Below are 13,577 nucleotides of genomic sequence, written 5' to 3' on the forward strand. Positions count from 1 at the left end.
CCCGCTGAGATTCCGTACCTGAGGTGACTGGTCTTAAACGAAAATAAAGTTTACAAGACTCTTTAAAATTAAAAAACTGCTTTCTATCCCCAGAAAAACGGTCAGGCAAATGCATTTTTGGTTCAGGAACGACCCTCGGGGAAGTCCGTAACAGATCTTCCTGTGACCTCACCCGAAGGGATAGATCCTGAACCATCTGAGTAAGTTCTTGAATCTGACTAACTAGAAGCTGGCCAGGATTTGGCCCTACACCAGTGGGATTCATGAGGCCGACAAATCTTCCAAACTGAAATAAGGGAAAAAATCAAACCCTGTTTAATTTTAAATTTTAGTCTGGCCGGTAATAATGTTATGATACCAGTACGTCTGACCAGAGGTGATCTTATGACGGAGGTCAGAGTACTGGAATGGAATTCTGGTTACGGGAGCAGGATAGCCTAGTAACCCCTGGCGCCCTAACTCCGTTGTCTCGCCCGTGTTATCAGAAATCCCCTGCGAGACTATGGTTGCTTGAGCCCATGGCAGCCGCGTTTGAAGGGCGGATTATGTCTGCCCAACTCCGATGCCCCCTCAGGTCTTAATGGGAGACAAAGGGAAATCCGAGACAGGGTGATAACAAGGGGCCCTCTGACTAAGCAACCAGGCCAGGGGCTACAAGCTAACTAACTTAAACCAGAAGTATGTGCGGACAAACCGCCAGGGAAAAGGACAACCAAAAGTCCACGAATCCGTTACTCCTATCCAGCACCGCTGGATACCAGAGTGGATTTGTGGGAGCGGAATCCTCCGCAAAAGCTCCGAAACACAATATAACCAAATAATAAATAGTAAGCGGTCAAGCCGCAACACACGGCTACGCCGCGACTCACGAACACCACAGGATGTTAAAGGTGCTCGGTCAGGACTCCAGGAAAAGATGACAACTTCCGAGTATTGGACCACTGAGGACAAGAACGACCGGATAGACAGGACTGGAAAACTCTCTGCAACAGACACAGCAAACAGGAAGCTATTTTCGGCGTCTGTGAGAAGTCCAGAGAGTGCTTTTAACTGGGAGCTCTCCAATCAGGAGCCAGACAGGGTAATTAACAATCATGCCGTGCAGCTGCATGCTGCACGGCCAGGATACCAATGAGGTGATTAATCTAGACCCAGCAACGGGGAACGCGGTCCGACAGTGGCGTCCCCGTTGCTAGGGTCTGAGCGGCTCCGTGCGCCCGGCGTCTAACGTTGCTAGGGAGCCGGCGGCTGTCCGCATGCGGCGTCCCTAGTTGCTAGGCGCCGGGCCGCACTGACGGGCGGACCCTCGGCGCCTAACAATGTGTTTGTGTTTATCAGGGAATAATATCTCTAGCCTGATGTTTTGTACAGAATGCATATGAAGATGTATATATATGAAGGTATTGGTTGTTGTGTTATAGTTTGTAAAATAATGTTCCCCATGTGACATCAGGAGACTGTAATCCTAAACTACTGTGGGGACTTAGTAAGTAAGATACCATCCTGGCGTGTAATTGTTAATGTTATTGTGTACTGTGTGTATATTTACAATAAAGGGCATTTGCCACTTTACTAAACTGTTTACCTGAGTGATCAGAGAATCCGTATCTTCACATAATGCACACACAATATTGGTGGCGTTATCCGATATCACAAATCCCCAGGAGCGTCTAGTGGGGTAAACCATTGTGCAATGATGTCCCTCAGTTTCCTTAAGAGGTTGTCAGTGGTGTGCCTCTTACAGAAAGCGGTGATACACAGAGTAGCCTGCCTAGGAATGAGTTGGCGTTTGCGAGATGCTGCTACTGGTGCCACTTCTGTTGTTGCTGTGGGAGGCAATATATCTACCCAGTGTACAGTCATACAGTCCTTAGTCTGCCCTGTTCCACTTGTCCACATGTCTGTGGTTAAGTGGACAGTGGGTACAACTGCATTTTTTAGGACACTAAGGACACTTTTTCTGATGTCTCTGTACATTATCGGTATCGCCTGCCTAGTGAGGAGAATCTAGATAGGATTTGGTATCGGGGATACACTACCTCCATCAATTCTCTAAGTCCCACTGAACTAATAGCGGATACCGGACGCACGTCTAACACCAACATAGCTGTCAAGGCCTCAGTTATCCACTTTGCAACAGGATGACTGCTCTCATATTTCATCTTACTCACAAAGGACTGTTGGACAGTCAATTGCTTAGTTGAAGTAGTACAAGTGGTCTTCCGACTTCCCCTCTGGGATGACGATCGACTCCCACAGCAGCAACAACAGCAGCGCCAGCAGCAGTAGGCGTACAACTCAAGGATCCTCCGGAGGAATCCTGTTTAGGAGAGGACTCCTCAGTCTTGACAGTTACATGGCCTGCAGGACTACTGACGTTCCTGACTGAGGAAGAAGTTGACGTTGAGGGACTTGGTGGTGTGGTTTGCAGGAGCTTGGGTATAGAAGGATGAAGGGATTTAGGTGTCAGTGAACTGCCTATGCTCTTACCCAAAGTTTCTGAACTTGACACTGACTTATGATGAATGCGCTGCAGGTGACGTATAAGGGAGGATGTTCCTAGGTGGTTAATGTCCTTACCCCTACTTATTACAGATTGACAGGCAACACACGGCTTGATACCTGTTGTCCGGATTTCTGGATAAATAATTCCACACCGAAGAGGTGGCTTTTTTGGTATTTTGCCCAGGCACCACAATGGGCTTCTTCATCCCACAGACAACAACTGTCTCCCCCGGTGCCTGATTTAAAGAAACCACATCACCATCAGAATCCTCATAGTCAACTTCCTCCTCAGTGCCAGCAACACCCATATCCTCATCCTGGTGTACTTCAACACTGACATCTTCAATTTAAATATCAGAAACTGGACTGTGGGTACTACTTCCAGCACTTGCAGAGGGCGTGCAAATGGTGGAAGGAGCCACCTCTTCCTGTCCAGTGTTGGGAAGGTCAGGCATCGCAACCGCCAATACACTTGGACTCTCCTTGGGGATTTGTGATACCATCTCAGAACGCACAGTTCTTTGCTGCGCTTTTGCCAGCTTAACTCATCATTTTTCTAGCGAGAGGATGAGTGCTTCCATCGTCATGTGAAGCTGAACCATTAGTCATGAACATAGGCCAGGGCCTTAGCCGTTCCTTGCCACTCTGTGTCGTTAATGGCATATTGGCAAGTTTATGTTTCTCCTCAGACCATTTAAATTTATTTTTTGGGGGTCTTTTTACTGAACTGTGGCTTTTTTGATTTTACATGCACTCTACTATCACATTCGGCATCGGCCTTGGCAGACGACATTGATGGCATTTCATCGTCTATGTCATAGCTAGTAGCAGCAGCTTCAGCACTAGGAGGAAGTGGTTCTTGATCTTTCCCTATTTTATCCTCCAAATGTTTGTTCTCCATTATTTTTCTGGAGTTATATAACACAATATGCGGCACAGGAGAGCGTACCTCTACATCACACAGGGCAAACCCTGTAATAATTATTTGGATTAAATATTAATAACTCCTTTATTTGGAGTAAATAATATATACTGTAGCACAGGACAGTACCACTGGACTTATACGCCAGTACCACTGGACTGGATTTATACGGCAGTATCACTAGATTTATACGCCAGTACCACTGGAATTATACGGCAGTTTCACTGGATTTATACGGCAGTATCACTGGAATTATACATCAGTATCACTGGAATGATACATCAGTATCACTGGAATGATATGGCAGTACCACTGGACTTATACGGCAGTATCACTGGACTTAAACGGCAGTACCACTGGAATTATACGGCAGTACCACAGGACTTATACGGCAGTATCACTGGACTGGATTTTTTACGGCAGTATCACTGGACTTATACGGCAGTTCCACTGGACTTATATGGCAGTATCACTGGACTGGATTTATACGGCAGTATCACTGGAATTATACATCAGTATTACTGGAATGATACATCAGTATCACTGGAATGATACGGCAGTACCACTGGAATGATACGGCAGTACCACTGGACTTATACGGCAGTACCACTGGAATTATACGGCAGTACCACAGGACTTATACGGCAGTATCACTGGACTGGATTTTTTACGGCAGTATCACTGGACTTATGCACCAGTACCACAGGAATTATATGGCAGTATCACTGGACTTATACGGCAGTATGACTGGAATTATACGACAGTATCGCTGGACTGGATTTATATGCCAGTGCCACTGGATTTATACGGCAGTACCACTGGACATATATGGCAGTATCACTGGAATTATATGCCAGTACCACTGGACATATACGGCAGTATCACTGGACTGGATTTATATGGCAGTACCACTGGACATATACAGCAGTACCACTGGACATATACAGCAGTATCACTGGTTTTATATGGCAGTATCACTTGACTGGATTTATACGCCAGTACCACTGGATTTTTATGGCAGTACCACTGGACATATCCAGTATCATATGGCAGTATCACTGGGCATATTTGGCAGTATCACTGGACATTTACGTCAGTATCACTGGACTAATACGACAGTACCACTGGACTTATACAGCAGCACAGGGACACCACCAATGGACTGATGCAACAAAACACAGCACCACTGCAATGGACTGGACTTATACAGCACTGGACATATGGCAGCAGAGGACACCACCACAGAGACTGGACTGATGCAGCACAAGACACTACCACTGGACTGATGCAGGACAACACTGCACCACTGGACTGGATTTATACAGCTACACTGGACATATGGCAGCAGAGGACACCACCACTGTGACTGGACTGATGCAGTATAAGACACTACACTGGACTGAGCAGCACAAGACAGCACTGGAATCGCCACCCCAGTTTCCCTCCCGCACAGACACTGAGGACGGAGATACGTCCTCTCTGAACACACTCCAATTCCGGAGTGAAAATGGTGGCAATGCGCAGCTCTTTATATGGAATCCAAAACCCATGAGAATCCGACAGCGGGATGATGACGTTTTGCCTCGTTTTGGTTTCCGAGTCAGGCGGGAAAACTTGAGCGGGGCTCAGATCCAGGCTCGGGTAGTGAAGTTCAGAGGGATTCAGTTCTCAGAGAACCGAACCCGCACATCTCTAATCTTCTGATGCACCTGCTCACCTCTCTTCTGATGCACCTGCTCACCTATCCCTGATGCTTTTGTTCACCTATCTTCTGATGCATCCGCTCACCTATCAACTGATGCACCTGCTAACCTCTCTTCTGACGCACCTATCTTCTGATGCATCTATTTGCCTGTCTTCTGATGCACCCGCTCACAAGTTCTGATGCATTTGTTCACCTATATTCTGATGCATCCGCTCACCTATCTTCTTGTGCACCTGCTCACCTATCTTCTTGTGCACCTGCTCACCTCACTTCAGATGTACCTGCTCACCTATCTTCTGATGCACCCACTCACCTCTGTTCTGATGCACCTATGCACCTATCTTCTGATACACTTGCTTACCTATCTTCTGATGCACCCGCTCACCTCTTTTCTAATGCACCTGCTCGCCTCTCTTCTAATGCACCTGATCACCTCTCTACTGATGAACCTATGCACCTATCTTCTGATGCACCCACTCACCTCTCTTTGGATGCACTTGCTCACCTATCTTCTGATGCATCTATTCACCTATCTTCTGATGCACCTATGCACCTATCTTCTGATGCGTCTATTCACCTATCTTCTGATGCACCCACTCACCTGTCTTCTGATTCACCTGCTCACCTATCTTCTGATGCACCTGCTCACCTATCTTCTGATACAGCTGCTCGCATCTCTTCTGATGCATCTGCTCATCTATCTTCTGATGCGTCTGCTCACCTATCTACTGATGCACCTATCTTCTGATGCACCCACTCACCTCTCTTCTGATGCACCTGTGCACCTCTCTTCTGCTGCACCCTATCACCTCTCTCCTGATGCACCTGCTCACCTATCTTCTGATGCACCTGCTCACCTATCTTCTAATGCACCTGCTCAGCTATCTTCTGATGAACCTATGCACCTATCTTTTTATGAACCTATGCACCTATCTTCTGATGCATCTGTTCACTTATCTTCTGATGCACCTGCGCACCTATCTTTTGATGAACCTATGCACCTATCTTCTGATTAACCTATGCACTTATCTTCTGATGCATCTGTTCACTTATCTTCTGATGCACCCGCTCACTTATCTTCTGATGCACCTGCTCACCTCTCTTCTGATGCACCTGCTCACCTCTCTTCTGATGCACCTATGCAGCTATCTTCTGATGCACTCGCTCACCTATCTTCTGATGCACCTGCTCACTTCTCTTCTGATGCACCTGCTGTCCTATCTTCTGATACACCTATGCACCTATCTTCTGATACACCTATGCACCTATCTTCTGATGAACCTATGCACCTCTCTTCTGATGCACCCACACACCTATCTTCTGATGCACCTGCTCACCTATCTTCTGATGCACCCACACACCTATCTTCTGATGCACCTGCTCACCTATCTTCTGATGAACCCACTCACCTATCTTCTAATACACCTATGCACCTATCTTCTGATTAACCTATGCACCTTTCTTCTGATGCACCCGCTCACCTATCTTCTGATACACCTATGCACCTATCTTCTGATGCTCCTCTGCATCTATGTTCTGATGAACCCGCTCACCTATCTTCGTATGAACCCACTCACCTATCTTCTGATACACCTATGCACCTATCTTCTGATGAACCTATGCACCTCTCTTCTGATGCACCTGCTCCCTATCTTCTGATGCACCTATTCCCTATCTTCTGATGCACCTATGCACCTATCTTCTGATGCACATGCTCACATATCTTCTGATGCACCTATGCACCTATCTTCTGATGCACCTGCTCACCTATCTTCTGATGCACCTGTGCACCTATCTTCTGATGCCCCTATGCACCTAACATGGAGTCTGTATCTTCGAGTGAAGGATCACATATTCAGATAAAATGAGGCTGGTTGAGTAGATATAACTCCTAATGTATGACTCATAACTTGTCGTTCTAGAAGATTTTGCTGCTTCATGTGTATTGGGGTAATGTTTATGTGACATTGGGAATGTTCTTGATCAGATACAGGTATTATATTGTCTGATGCATCTGATGTTTCTGATGCACTCCCTATCTTCTGATGCACCTGTGCACCTATCTTCTGATGTACCTGCTCACCTATCTTCTGATGCACCTATGCACTTACTGTATCTTCTGATGCCCCTATGCACTTATCTTCTGATGCACCTATGCACCTATCTTCTGATGCCCCTATGCACTTATCTTCTGATGCACCTATGCACCTATCTTCTGATGCCCCTATGCACTTATCTTCTGATGCACCTATGCACCTATCTTCTGATGCCCCTATGCACTTATCTTCTGATGCACCTATGCACCTATCTTCTGATGCCCCTATGCACATATCTTCTGATGCCCCTATGCACCTATCTTCTGATGTCCGTATGTATCTATCTTCTGATGCCCCTATGCACCAATCTTCTGATGCACCTATGCACCAAGTGATCTTAACAAGGAGTCTGTTTCTTTGAGTGAAGGATCACATATTCAGATGAAATGAGGCTGATTGAGTAGATATAACTCCTAATGTATGACTCATAACTTGTCGTTCTAGAAGATTTTCCTGTTTCATGTGTATTGGTTTCATGGTTATGTGACGTTGGAAATGTTCTTGATCAGATACAGGTAACATATTGTCAAACGAATGATTTTAGAAATGCACACCTTGGTTATACTTAAATTAAATTTTATTTGTCTAATAAATATATATATATATCATAGGAAGGGGGAGATGCAGAATCGTATGTATGTATGTAGTTTATATTATAAAGTAGCAGTAATATTAGGTAGTTCCAGAGCCATCGTAATGTATGGGCTAACTGGGCAGCTGCCCAGGACCCCATGATTCTAGGGGCCTTCGAGCAAGTATGTGCTGGTGCCTCCAGAGCTTCTTGGGTGAGTTACACATCATCAGAGCAGGCATTATTCTATACGTGCCTCCCAGCCTGCAGCCAGACAGGAAATAACTGCCAGCATGCTGATTGGTGGATGGTTGGAGCTATCCACCAATCAGAGTGCAGTATTCTCTACATGCCTTCCAGCCTGCAGCCAGACAGGAAATAACTGCCCGCATTGTGATTGGTGAATGGCTGGAGCTATCCAATAATTAGAGTGCTGCCAGCCATACACTGTAGGGAAACATGGAGAGACAGTGCAGGACCACAGGAGGGGAATAAGTGGTTAGAGGCCCCAGTACATTACCCTGGACCTACAATGCTGTTAAGATGGCCCTGGGTAGTGTATCTTTAAGTATCCATCAACACAGAAGGACATGTGACCAGGTGGTAAATAAATAGAAAGGGAACAGCCATGAGGAGATAACGTCTGTGTCACCTGTAATGATACAGGTATTGCCATCAAGAAATATAATACATAATAAACATACTTGATGCTTGATTGCCACAAGGAAAGGTAGCATAACAGAACAATATTAGCAATGCACAATATACAGTAGAAATGAGCGGCAGGTCCTGGACTCAACTACGATTCCACCTGCATGTTTCCCCCCTTGTCATCATCCAAGGTCACCACTGCTTTGTCACCTCCTAGGAGTATTCACGGGTGAATTTCTGATGGAAATCCTTCAGCCTCTCCAAGAGGCTCTTCAGCTTCTCAGTAGGGGGGAGGATGGTTATCCTGGAGGAGAAGAAGGAAACTTAGCCATCAAGTTACCGATATGCCTTAGACATCAGAGATCATCACAATCCAGGGTGCATTGAATATTCTCAGATTATTTAGGGCCACAGGATCTGTGGGCTACTAACAGGGATCTTTGTATGTCAGCTCACAATGCGTGATTGGCAAGTACCTACCTGAAGTGGTGGGTCCCTTCACGTTGGCCAAAGCCACTCCCTGGCACCACACAGATTCCAGTCTCTTCCAGCAGCTTCATACAGAAGAACATGTCCGGGGCCTGACCTTCAGCCTGGGCAGGAGAAGCAAAGGAGTATAAGGTCCATGATATACAGCAGAGCAGTACAAGGTACATAGAAACTAGAGATGAAAATCTGAGCCCCCCCCCCCCAATAAAAAAAATGGTGCTGATCCAAGTAGATCTGAGCCACAGCTCGGTTTTCCCTCCAGGCTCGTATTCCAAATCGAGGCAAAATGTCATCATCCTGGCATCGGATTCTCGCCAGGTTTTGGATTCTGTTTAAGAACTCTTTAGCAATTACTCAGTGTCATTTGACTCCAGACACACTGCTGTGTGCTGCGCTGTGCTCTGCTGTGTCCATCCACAAGCTGTCACTGTCACAGTGTCCCTGTGTCCATCCATCCACACTCTGTCACTTTGTCCCTGTGTCCATCTATCCACATGATGTCATTGTGTCCATCCATCCACAAGCTGTACTATCACTGTGTCCATCCATCAACAAGCTGTCACAGTGTCCCTGTGTCCATCCATCAACAAGCTGTCAGTGTCCCTGTGTCCATCCATCCACAAGCTCTGCTGTCACTGTGTCCATCCATCCACACTCTGTCACTTTGTCCCTGTGTCCATCTATCCACATGATGTCATTGTGTCCCTGTGTCCATCCATCCACAAGCTGTACTGTCCCTGTGTCCATCCATCAACAAGCTGTCCCTGTGTCCATCCATCCATCCACATGATGTCATTGTGTCACTGGGTCCATCCATCCGCAAGCTCTGCTGTCACTGTGTACATCCATCCACAAGCTGTCACTGTTCATCCATCCACAAGCTGTACTGTCACTATCCATTCATCCACAAGCTGTCACAGTATCCCTGTATCCATCCATCCATCCACAAACTGTGCTGCCACAGTGTCCCAAGGAATCGCAAATTGAAAAATGTAAAAATATATACACTGTATGGACAAAAATATTCGGATGCCTGACCGTTACACCAACAGGGAATGTAATGCCATTGTATTCAAATACATTTAATATGGAGTTGGTCCCCCTTTTGCAGGTATAACAGCTTCTACTCTACTTGGTAGGCACTGATGTTGGATGAGAAGGCCTGGCTCACAATCTCCGTTCCAGTTTATCTCAAAGGTTGTCACAAAACAGGCACACACTGCGCTGCCCTGCCGGGCACTCTCTCACTTTTCTCACTCCAGCATGGCATGGCTGCATGTCTCTGCTGGCAGCAGTGGGTCATGATTCATCTCCTCTCTCAGCAGCTGCGATGATCGGTGTTCCATGCAGAGCTGGTCCGGGCGCCACCATCTTAGCTTCTTGTCACATGTCTACAGAGCACCAATGGTGAATAACAGGAAGAGGCATAAGCTGAAAGCAGCTATGACATCACAGACCAGCTGACCACTCAGGAATCCAATCATCAATCAGAAAGTGATCAGATGATTTCCATGACCAATCACTGGAGATCCAGAGGTATACGAATCCTACAAAAGCACTTCCTGGTTGCCAGTGCATTTTTGTTGTCCACAGATCTGCTGAGAATCTCTCTGTCAGCAGCCTGCCTAAAGTATTCTGTGCTGTATCACCTTAGTACCCACTCATTCTACTCAGTAATCCTAAGTAACAAGTTGTGCCCCAGCAATCCTGCAAACTGGTCCTGCTCTGCAATCCGATATCTCAGTCCAAGTAGCTGGCTGTGTTCCAGCAATCCTCTATAACCAGTACTGATCCTCAACTTGGTATTTAAGTTTGTGCAGCTGGCTATGTCCCAGCTATCCTAAATCTCTGCAACATGGCCTCTAAGTCAGAGCCTAATTAGCTAGTGAAAGCCCAACAATCCTAAGTAGCTGGTACTGCTCCACATTCCAGCATCATTGACTTTATGAGCTAACCATAGATGAATCTAGTTCTGCTTTGCATCTCAATTCTCAAGTAATCACCCCAGCATTCTATCTATCCACACTCTCCTGCATGAAGAAAAGTGACATAAAGCCATCTAGTTTTCACCCAAGTCTCCCACACTCCATTCCCGTGGAAACACCTAGTCTGGTCCTACAAACAAATCCAAGCCTGACAAAGGTGCTCAGTGGGGTTGAGGCCAGGGCTCTATTTGGGACAGTCAAGTTCTTCCACACCAAACTCATCAAATCATGTCTTTATAGTCCTTGCTTTGTGCACTGGGGCACAGTCATGGTAGAATAGAAAAGAGACTTCCCTAAACTGTTGCCACAAAATGTCTTGGTATGCTAAAGCTTTAAAATTGCCCTTCACTGGAGATAAGGGGCCTAGCCCATACCCTGAAAAACACCCCCACACCATTATTCCTTCTTCACCAAACTTCACAGCTGGCATAATGCAGTCAGGTATGTAACATTCTCCCGGCATCCGCCAAACACAGATTTGCCTATCTGACTGCCAAACAGAGAAGCGTGATTCGTCACTCCACAGAACACGTTTCCACTGCTCCACACTCCAGTGTGCATTACACCACTACGTCCGACGCTTGGCATTGGATTTGCTGATGTGAGGCTTGCATGCAGCTGCTTGGCCATGGAAATCCATACCATTAAGCTCCTACCACAGGTTTTGTGCTTACATTAATGCCAGTGGAACTTCAGAACTCTTCAGCTATGGAATCAGCAGATCGTTGGCGACTTTTATGCACCATGCGCCTTAGCGTTCATTGTTCCTGCTCTGGAATGTTACGCGGTCTTCCACTTTGTGGCTGAGTTGCTGTTGTTCCTAAATTCTTAATTTTTTTGATAATATCACTTACAGGTCACAGTGGAACATCGAGCAGGGATACAATTTCAGGTACCGTCTTATTGCAACGGTGGCGTCCTATCACAGTACCATGCTGAAAGTCACTGAGCTCTTCAGAATGACCTATTTTGAATCACAATTGTTTTCAAATGGAGGCTGCATGGCAAGGGGCTTGATTTTATATACCTGTGGCCAGGGATGGACTGGGATCTTAATTTGGCCCTGGCAATCGTGAACGCGCGTGCGCGTCACGGGGAGGCGCGTGCGCGTCACAGGGAGCATGTCGCACAACATATGGGGGCGTGGCACGAGTCATGGGGGCATGGACTCGTGGCACGCCCCCATTACCAATTTATTTTGTCTATATTGTTCTACTGTACAGTTCTGTCCTGTATCCAAGACAGTTCATGTACATCCAGTATAAAACTTGATTCTTCACAGTGAATAGCGAATTGAAAAATTAAAACTATATATTGTTCTATTGTACTGTTCTGTGCGCTATATTCCAGCAGGAAACAATTGATATTTCGTAAGGATGATGTACACGCTGATGAGTTTGAGAATAAGGATGGTAACGATGATGACATCTTTGACATCTTAGCACTGCAGAGCTGAGCTGCCTTAAGCCCATTGGTACCAACAAACTAAGCACTTCAAACACAAAAGTGGCAGTCCCTGTCGCTGAAGTACTTGGTTTGTCAAACTGTGCATGTTCTTTTTAATATCCAACATAAGGGTAGGTGGGAGAATCCAAGGACAATTCCATATTGTACCACTTTTCTTTTCTACCACTGCTGTGTGTCAATGTTTCATAGATATAAAATGCAGTGTGTTTGTGCTGCTGCCCTGTTGCTTAGTAACTAGCCAGCTCACTGCAGCCTTTGGCCTAAACTGGATGAAAACAATATTATGAGCTGTGAGGTGGTCATAATTGACTGGAAAGGAATGGAAATTAATACTATTGAGGTTAATAATACCGTAGGAACAAAAAAGGCCCAAAATATGTGATGTTGGCTTTTTTGTATAATTGGGGGGAAAAAATACAATACCAAAACCAGTCACAGCGTTTTGGCAAAACCAATTCCAGACAATGAATTAGAACTAAAACCAGCAAATATGATCCAGCACACATCTCTAATAGAAATATAGAATTTGATGGCCCACCTAGTTTGTCCTATATGTACTCACACGCTAAGGTAAATTTTTGCCAGGAGCCGTTTAACCTACATATACATTTTTGGAATGTGGAAGGAAAGTGGGAACCCACGGGGAGAATATACAAACTCCACACTGTGAACGCATTCTGCGTGTGTAAATGTTGCATTGCCATTACCGTGCTCAGTGTGATGTGATCGCAATTTGATAGACAAAAAGTGACTGTGGGAGGTAACATGGCATTTGTGGAGAGTGGATGGGTCCATTTGGGGCGGCGTGTATCTGACGTCAGCTACAATCCCTTGCAATTAAAAACATGGCACCGGTGCAATTGCATCTGCATTATTCTGAGTAGGCATCCGCAACTGTTAATGGTACTCGGTTTCTGCGTATGGAACGCAATTCTGTAAATGCATACGCAGAGTTGTGATCGCATCGGTGGCGTCTTTTATCAGTTCAGGGCGGCTTTTCACATGCGATTTTTAGCAGTAACAGTTTTGGGGCAATTGCAATTTCAGTATCAATATCGATTCAAGCTGAATGAAGGTCAAAATACTCGCTCTAAGATTGTGATGCCTAATAGGAGCGTTATTTCTGCTCCGTAGAGTTAGAGGCTGCGCAAAGCACTTTCATAACGCACTTTTGTCACAGAAGCAC

General features: G+C 45.8%; 1 protein-coding gene across 1 annotated transcript in view; it reads right to left on the reverse strand.

The window, feature by feature from the left end:
• Positions 1-7,787: 7,787 nt before the first annotated feature.
• Positions 7,788-13,577, reverse strand: part of LOC134927089 (alanine aminotransferase 2-like) — a 206,092-nt gene continuing 200,302 nt past the window's right edge. The window contains exons 10-11 of the mRNA XM_063921094.1: positions 8,931-9,043; positions 7,788-8,754 (exon numbers count right to left, since the gene is read on the reverse strand). Of these exons, the coding sequence (XP_063777164.1) occupies positions 8,664-8,754; positions 8,931-9,043 (204 nt within the window). The 3' untranslated portion in view covers positions 7,788-8,663. The remainder of the gene's footprint in view (positions 8,755-8,930; positions 9,044-13,577) is intronic.

Source organism: Pseudophryne corroboree, chromosome 5, assembly GCF_028390025.1.
Source record: "Pseudophryne corroboree isolate aPseCor3 chromosome 5, aPseCor3.hap2, whole genome shotgun sequence".
NCBI lineage: Eukaryota > Metazoa > Chordata > Amphibia > Anura > Myobatrachidae > Pseudophryne > Pseudophryne corroboree.